The sequence below is a fragment of the Gopherus flavomarginatus genome, chromosome 5 (assembly GCF_025201925.1).
Source record: "Gopherus flavomarginatus isolate rGopFla2 chromosome 5, rGopFla2.mat.asm, whole genome shotgun sequence".
In the NCBI taxonomy this organism is placed as follows: Eukaryota; Metazoa; Chordata; order Testudines; family Testudinidae; genus Gopherus; species Gopherus flavomarginatus.
The window spans coordinates 63,178,185-63,187,456 of NC_066621.1; the positions used below are offsets into that span (position 1 = coordinate 63,178,185).

Here is a 9,272-nt window from a genome sequence, read left to right on the forward strand (position 1 = left end):
ATCCACACGTATGTGCAAAGGTACAAATTCAGCCCTGGTGATTCAATGGAGTGGCACCTGCTAACACCAGATTTGAATATGCCCCATTGACTTCTGTGGAATTGCAGTCACATATGTGAGAGCAGGACTGGGTCCTTAACTTATTGTCAACATCTAGCTGTGTTAAAGGTAATAGCTTTGTGTAGAAAGAGGAAAAAATAGGAATTTCATATGTTTCTGCTTTCTAGAACAGAATGTATCCAGCGTGATCAAATATATGTTGGGTACTAAAATATATATAGTGAATAATATTATGCAGTACATACTAGCCCACTGTGTTCTAGATTTTGGTTTCCTACCTACCTGATACATTGTTTGTTTAAAAGGAGGAAAAGTGACAATGAAAACCCGGAACTTACCAAAGGCACTAGCCTGGTATTGGAGAACCTTGCCGAGGTTATTTTTTCTCTTATTTCTTTTCATCATATTGTTCGCCATGATTTGGAGCCAGAACAAAGAAGAGTGTTTAAAAATGGGAAAGCCTGGATTAACGACATTTCATGTAGGTAACAAAAGAGATGAGGCACAAATTCATTTCAAATAAGGTTATTTCTTATTGGTGGAATATATACGAGTTGATAAAATCTCCCAAAAGAGGAGCCTCTGAACAGATATTTCAGAAAAAAAATTGCATATAAATCTAGCTAATGAAAAATTCTGAATCTTTGACAAGACACTGAAGTGTAAGTTTTTCAATGATGCAAACATTTTTCAGCAGTTAAAAAAATATGCAGATCTTTAATGGCAGTAGTGGCTTGCAATACTCATGCTGAAAAAGACCCTTTCCACTATAGGGAAGAGAGCTTTGGCAGTGTTTACCAAATAGATTCCTATCCGTGAAATTTGTCATAACAGAACTCAGGCTGACTTTTGTCACCATTATTCCTTGAATTAAAAAAAGAAAAGAAAAAAGACTGAGGTTTGTTTAGGCTGATCAGATTTGCAAAACCGTGGTTTATATATTTTGGCTCCTCAGCCACTCCAGTCCTGATGTTTTGCAGTGTTTTGGGAGCTGATCTGTGCATGAGAGTGTGTGTTTGTGTCTGTGGAAGAGTGGGGAATAGAGGAAAAATTAGGTTACTTACCAGTAATGAGGATTAATTAGCTAATGTTTGCAAAGCTCTTTGAAGATGAAAAGCACTATATGTGTGCTAAATACTATTAAGTAATTGAAGTTCTTTGATTGACTGCTAGTTGATGGGATAACCGCAGTCCTGCCACCACCCCCCCTTGTCTTGCTTGTGTTTCACTATTAATCTTACCTTGTTTCTGTTTGACTGTGCAGTGCGCACTGCCAACAGACACTATCAGAGTGCCCACTCTAATCTGTCACAGAATCAGAGGTGCTGCTAGGGCCATGGGTATGTTAAAGAGGGGTTTGCATTCAGGTCCACAATCCAAATATGAAACTTTCTAAGTCAAAATTGTGCCCAAAAATCCGGTTTGTACACACTATAAAAGAGTTCCCTGAGGCTTCTTGCCCAGATGGTGAGAGAACCTGACCACACCCAGTTATTTATACTGGATATCTTCAGTCAGTCAGGCCCCAGCTCCCTACAATTTTCAAGGGGCCCTGGCCATTTGCTGGTCTTCTTAAGTCTTTCTGGTTTACCCCAGGAGTTTGCTGCATTCTCCATAGGGTTGAGATGAAGGGCTCTCAGCTAGAAGTTCCTTCTGTGGCTCCAGAAGACCCTCCAGCAGTTTCCTGCTCCTTTCCCCCAGCTGACTGCAGTTTCCTCTCTTTTAAAGGCTCCTTCCTAAGCATACATGACTGACAGGTCTAGGGAGGTGTGGGGATAGCCCTGTCCCCAGGACCTGTCTGGGACCCTCCTTGTTAATGTGCGGTCTGTATACCCTGTCGCACACACCTGTAGACCAGGGTGAAATAGTGCACTGTATTATGGCTGATACAGGGACACTGTTCAGCGAGAAAATGTTCAAAGTTGCAGTGGCTGCCAAGGAGGAAAAAAAGCAAACATGGTATTGGTCTTCAAATACAGAAAGACGAGCAAAACTGGCAACTCTTAGCTAATAAGTTTAACGTCAAACACTAGTGAAATAACAGAACTAGTATCAAGAACCAAAGCTCACAAAACACCTAGAGGAGAATGGAATCATGAGGAATAAATGTGAAGTTATAAAAAAGAAATCTTGTCAGACAAACCCACATTTATTTCAACAGAATTGTAAAATTTGTGGGTGATGGGAATGAGATAGATATAATCCATTTGGAGTTTATTAAAGCATTGAACATAGCTACTCTCATAATCTTATTCATTAATTCAAATTGACTTGGATATAAACACTATCACATGGGATGGAAAATCACAGAAGTTCTGTAAACAAAGGCTAATGATAGGAAGCAAAGTATTGGAGTGAGGGAGAGCGTTTAACGGAGGGCTGCTGGGATAGATCATGCTCTGTCTTATTTAACATCTTTGTTAATTATCTGAAAGAGGGAATAAACAGAAAATTGTTAAACTTCCTAGATATACTAAATTCAGCAGTGTTGCTACAGGGTGAGAAATAATACAAAGAATGTTAAAGGGCTTGGTAAAAGAAAAAAATATACTGTTGTGGTGTTGACAACCTTGCTAGATTTTACCTAAAATAAATATAGTTACTCAGCATCTGCATAATTCCCATGTATTTCCCTGTATCCACAAAATAGGAAATAATATAAATACAGAGGTGAGCTACCTATAAATTTTTATTTGGCTATCTGAGTCCTTTGGCGAGTTTTATGTAGTGCCTCAAAATGAGAGGCATCTTGGAGAAGTGAGTTAATGTACTTGAGGGAAAAATAATCAAAAACACAGGTGTTCAATGGGGAGAAACCTGAAAAGCGGTAATGCACAACCCTAGGGGGTGATTGTAGACAGCAAATTGGATATGAGATTACAGTATATAAAGCAGCAAAAACTGTAAATGAAAATTTGGTCTACATGTGCAGAGTAGTCTTCTCTAGTAGTTACAGCAGAGGTCTCCTGGGTTCTATTCCCAGTTCTGTCACTGCTCGCTACGCTCTCTAGCACAGGGTTCTCAACCTTTTTCTTCTAGAGCCCCCCCCCCATGCTATAAAAACTCCACCGCCCAGCTGAGCATCATAACTGTTTTTTTCATATAAAAGCCAGGGCCAGCATTAGGGGGTAGCAAGCAGGGCAATTTCCTGGGGCCCCATGCCACAGGGGTCCCCACAAAGCTATGTTGCTCAGGATTCAGCTTCATCACTGGGTGGCAGAGCTCAGGGCCTCAGGCTTCAGCCCCGTGTGGTGGGGCTTCGGCTTTCTGCCCTGAGCCTCAAGCGAGTCAAATGCTGGTCCTGCTTAGCGGACCCCCCCCGAAACTGGCTTGGGGCCCCCTAGGAGGCCATGGACCCCAGGTTGAGAACCACTGCTCTAGCACAGGTCATGTAACTTCTCTGGACCCTCAGTTTACTTATAGGCAAAACAGCTCTAATAAATAGCTACATCACAGGGGAGTTTGTAAGGCTTAATTAGCTAATATTTATTAATTAGACTGAAATTCTGGGATGCTTGTTGTTCTCTTAAGTTAAGAATTCTGCTAGGGATTTTTGAGAAGTTGCATTAAATTTAAAGAAGAAAACAAACCTCTCATCATAGAGAGCATAAAGCTTTTGCTAATGCGTATTATTCACTCTCTATAAATACCTGTGAGGAGGAGGATTCTAACAGTACTTTTCCGTGCCCTGGTTCCCATTGCCATTGACTCACATTATATATTGGTCTCCTGTGACACTGTACCTTGCTATAATACAAAAATACATAAATAGCAATAATAATGTCCTTCACATATTGGAGCATTGGCAGATTGAGAGGTATTAAACAGACCAACATAACTTCCAAATGTATAGGAACAGTACGGTTTATATTGTATGCTGTAGCTTGCATCAGTCTCACATATTAGAAAGTAACAGTGTTTTCTTTTTAAGGCCACAGCTGGAGAGCAGGAGACAGCTGGCTTGGACGCTGCTGTTTGTGAGATGCCACCAAATCAAAATTTTACTGTAAAAGAATATGTGATAGACCCTTTACCGATTCCATATGAATATCTCTTAGGCTCTCATCCTACTAGAAAAAGTGAGTGTTGCTTGCAAGACGGACTCTGATCAGCCCAGTCCCTTGCTGTTGTATTCAGAACAAAAGTATTAACATGTGTTGCAGGCAAATTATCAAAATAACAAATGACCTTAAAAAGTAAGACACCTGAGAGGTGAAATCACCCAGGTTTCTCTGAAACATCACGAGCCACAAAAGAGGGAGAATTCTATCTCTGTTTCGTTCCAAAGAAACTCTGCCCACCAAATCTCTCCAGCTGTATAGCAACATTATAATACTGGCCCCAGTTCAAGGTTCTTAACCACATGCTTAATTTTAAAGATGTGAGTAATCTCACTTATTTCAATGAGACTACTCACAGTCTTAAAGTTAGGAATGTGCTTAGTATCTTACTGAATCAGGTCCACTATGACATCAGACCAATGAGACATTGGTTTATCATCCCTGAGGAAAAACACAATGTAAGTTCTGGAGCTTCCCCTATAAATCAGAGCGGAATTTGGCCTATTCTTCTAGCAGCTTCTGAAATTAATCCTTTCATGGGTGTCACATACACCATGTCTGTTTCTTTCCTCTTTTTCACTTAAAACTACCAGTAAACAATGTGCATATGGATACCCAGTACCACTGGATGTAGGTGCACCTTGGAACAATCAAGAATAAGGTGCTGATTTGGCAAGCAGCTCCACATGGCAGGGACTCCTGGGAGGGGATGGTTGGAGCACTCCCTGGACTGAGGCTTTTGTGGAGAGGTCAGTGTAGGTGTTCATGAACCAGGAGATCAGGCTAGTGGGGGGCTGGGGCAAGGGCCAGTTTTTCTCCCTCTTGGAGGTGGCAGCCTCATTTGGACCCTGACCAGGTTTGGCCCTAGTGCCCCTGGAGATGTGGGCCAAATTTAAGTGAGTGGCATTGCAGCCTGGCACATGGAGTCACAGCACTGCTCAGGTTTGGTGTCCTACCCAGCTGGGCCTCTTCTCAACACTCCTACCAGATGGCCATGGTGTAAGAGAAGGAGCGCTTCTGGGAGGGGTCAGGTTTCTCACATCACTTTTTATGGTTCAGATCATCCTTGACTTGTTCTGCCTCCTTGTTGGTATCATGAGCCATCAGAGCCACAGTGTCCCCTTTGGAGTACTGGTAGTTGGTTATGAAGCTCACCCTTCTTCCCAGGGGGAAAAGAACCAGCTTTCCTGCTCACTTGGCTGCCCAATCACCCAGTGCCTCAGAGGCAGTTCCTTTTTTATATTGATTCAGACCAAACTTGTGTCCAGAGCCAACGGAGACTCCAGGCCTCTTTCTCTTTGGAGCTGGTAAATGTCTTCTCTTAGTCCTGCCTGTTTTTCAAAAGGCAGCAAGACACCTCTGGCTCAGGTATCCAATGCACTAATGTACTGGCTCTTTTCTGATTTGTGTGGTGTCCAGCGAGTTCTGCTTTTGGCAGGAACCCTCTCCCCCTATAGCTGGGGAGCCAGCTGGACATGGTCGAGTTCATTTGTAGGTCACATTTCATGAAGACACCCAATATGTAGCCTAATTAGCGAATGTTTCCCAGAACAAAAGAAGAGAGTGCGGGTATTAGATTTTTAAAAGCATCAAATTGGTATGCATATGTAAACTAAATACACCTCTACCTCGATATAACGCTGTCCTCGGGAGCCAAAAAACCTTATCACATTATAGGTGAAACTGCATTATATTGAACTTGCTTTGAGCCACCAGATTCCGCAGCGCCCCTCCCCCCTTCCCCGAGCACTGCTTTACTGCATTATATCCGAATTTGTGTTATATTAGGGTGCGTTATATCGGGGTAGAGGTGTATTCTAGATATATTAATATTGAACATAGTTCACATTAGATTTTTTTTAAAGTCTTGGCTGATCTTTCTCAGCTGGTTTAGAATAATTGTCTTATCTGAAGATTTTGTAAAGTCCTTGTGGCAGATCTGTGAAAGGTAGATAAGTTGTTATTCCTGATGTCCAGTACAGTGAAAAAAACAATGCCAAATGCTATGGTGACCTGGGGTTCTGAAGGCTACTTTTTTGTCAACAATAAAAGGAAGAAACCAAATCTCATTGCAGACCTGCCATGTTATTTGTACTTGGCTGGACTAGGCATTCATTTTAATACCAGGGAACTGAGTTCAAACTTGTATGCATATGCGCTGAGCTACAAACTTCCACTCCCAGACTAGGCACTGAATTTGGGGTCCTACATTGAAATCAATCGGTGTAAGAGGGAAATGATTGTGATACAGGGCACTTTCTCTCTGATTCTCAGATGTCTGTCTATCTGTCTGTCTCTCTCTCTATAGATATACACATTTACATTTATGATCACTAGAGTCTTAGCACAATACTCAGCTCACTGATTACGTATTATGTAGTTACACAAATAATTAATAAACGGAGATGTTCTCATATTTACAGACTGTATAACACATGCTCTAGCTAGTTTAAGGAAGGTGCGTGTTTGAGGGAAGGGGGGCAATTTCCATCGTACACAGGGTGCCAAAATTCTTTAATTTGGCCCTGCAGGTTTTACTGAGCAATTGGAACTACTATGGGAAAACACAGGACCAAACCAGCGAAACTATAATTTCACATGACTCTGCCTCTAGTTCACTGGAGCAGGAACAGTGCATAGAAGGAAAAAAAGAGCTCATATAAATTATTTCTGTTTTTACCTTTTGTAGGATATTTGTCGATTGGGATTTCCTCCATTCACCGGAAGAATAAATACTATCTAATGAGAACAATTGAGTCCGTTTTTAGTCAGTCTAGCCCAGAGGAGTTAAAAGAGATAGTCTTAGTTGTCTATCTAGCAAACAATGATTCTACTCTAAATAAGCAAACAGCCAAGGAGATTAGAGATGGATTTAGTTCACATATTGATGAAGGAAACCTTCTTGTTATATGCAGCTCTCTAGCCAGTTACCCTCCTTTACAAGGTCTGCAAAGGAACTTCTGGGATAAAGATCAAAGTGTCCAGCACAGATCAAAACAGAACGTGGACTATGCTTTTTTAGTTAATTTTTGTGCCAGCTTCTCACATTATTATCTGATGTTGGAAGATGACGTGGTTTGTGCCAACGGTTTCCTTTCCATAATACAACAATTCATACGTGAACGGATGGAACCCTGGACCACAGTAGCCTTTTCCACATTGGGCTACGTAGGGAAACTCTATCACAATGAAGATCTTCCCAAACTGGCACGATTCCTGTTGCTGTTCTATGATGTGATGCCTTGTGACTGGCTCTTAGAACTTTTCCACCAATCCAAAGCACAGAAAGAAATCATTACCTTCAGACCTTCTCTTTTTCAGCACATTGGCAGAATCTCATCTTTTCACACTATGGAAACTATATTCAAAGATCCAGAGTTCCAAGAAGATTTTGGGGATTTTGGAGACTTCCCTGCTGTCTCCTGTTACACAGACATATCAGTGTTTGATGACTATGTGCCTGAGGAAGTTTGTCCGCCTGGCAAAGGTGTCTTTTGGGGAAGAAATGTAACATCAGGGAGCTCCTTTACCATTGTTTTTGAAACACCTGTCATTCTCCAGAAGCTTCAGATTTATACGGGATCAGCTGAATACAAACGGGACATTCTGTATTCTGGTTACGTGGAACTGGGCACAGTGAAAATAAAGTTAAATGTTAGTGCAACATGCAGGATTTTCAGAAGAGCGGGAGATTTTCGCAATGGAAAATTTGAATTGGACAACTTTGGTCAAGTTATGGGGGAGCAGATTCACTGCCTTCGAATACAGGTAACAGACACACAAAAGAAATGGCTGCTAATAAGGAAAATAAATATTTGGGTTAAAAAGGGTTAATGGGTTAAAACTCAGGTTCTGTTTTGCCACTTATGTTTAAAAATGGGAAGGAAATCCATATTACACATCACCTTGTACTACTCACTATGTAACAAAAGCAACTTTGTCATTGTTTAATGAAAAACAAAGCCAGACTTGGGAGGCATTTCTAGTTGAAATAAACAAAATAAAATTCTTATAGAATACATTAATCTTTTTCTCTCACAATGCACTTGTGTCTATGAAAGGTCATTGGTAATAGAACGTGTATGCCCACTCTTTAAATAAGATTTATCACCTATGTGGTGGTCATGAACCACCACATAGGTGGTAGGAGAGCTTCTCCAGCCAACATAGCAGTCACTGTTCGTGGGGCTGGAGTAGTTAAGCCAACAGGAGAGCTCTCTCCATTTGGCTTAGAATGGTTACAATAGTGAGCTTACAGCACCACAGCTGCATTGCTGCAGCTCCACTCCTGTAAACTCTCCAGTGTAGCCATAACCTCAGGGTTACAGTTAGGTGCATATCTGCCTAAATCTAGGTTCTCTGCTCAGCTGTTGCCTAACCCTGTAGATGTCTCCCAAAAACAGAATGCACAAGGGTGCCATGCAATAAGGAGCTAGTAGGCAAACTTCTGCTTAGTTCCAAGACACAAATGTCTTAATTGTTTAAATATAATTGCTGACTCATCAGCGTTCACACATTTACTCATTCCACACATCCTCATAACATTGAGGTCATTGTGACACTGGGAAAGTATCTTTAAGAGTCTAGGACAAGTGGATAACCTTACCCTAATAACCTTTGGCCTATAAGCCAGAAAGCTGCTTTCAACAGCTCTTAGAAATGCTCATTTTTTATTAAACATTTGGCCCACTAAAGCTACTCAGGCATAAATCCAAATATGGCCTATGTTCCATACACCATATCTGCACAGGAAGTCACAGACCTTGCACCAAAGAGCTTGCATTCTATCCATATCTATACCTTTTCTGTGTTGGGAGGAGGAAACAGGTATGCTTAACATATATGTGTATATGAATTTCTCTCAATGGAAATGCAAAAGAACCATGGTGACACTTTTCTACCCTCCTTTGTATTTTGTGTTCTATGCTTGTACAGCAGAGGGCACCAAAGCTTCATTAGCTGGCCTTCACAATCTGACCTTTTTTTCTGATGATGCTGACAATTTCATGCATGCTGTTTAATTATATGTGCTCAAACTCTACTAAAATACATGTAAAATCAAGCTCAGGAAAAAGGAATTAAGCACTAGTTGCATTAATAAAGTAGCTACTGTTAACACTGGTGATGATACATTTACCTGGTGATATTTTG

The 9,272-nt window shown here is 41.1% G+C and overlaps 1 protein-coding gene across 1 annotated transcript; it reads left to right on the forward strand.

Moving 5' to 3' along the window:
- The first annotated feature begins 379 nt into the window (after positions 1-379).
- Positions 380-7,955, forward strand: LOC127051993 (alpha-1,3-mannosyl-glycoprotein 4-beta-N-acetylglucosaminyltransferase C-like). The gene is made up of 3 exons (XM_050955107.1): positions 380-541; positions 3,992-4,139; positions 6,811-7,955. Exons 1-3 carry the CDS (start codon positions 380-382, stop codon positions 7,953-7,955), a joined length of 1,455 nt encoding a protein of 484 aa, XP_050811064.1.
- Positions 7,956-9,272: the final 1,317 nt, after the last annotated feature.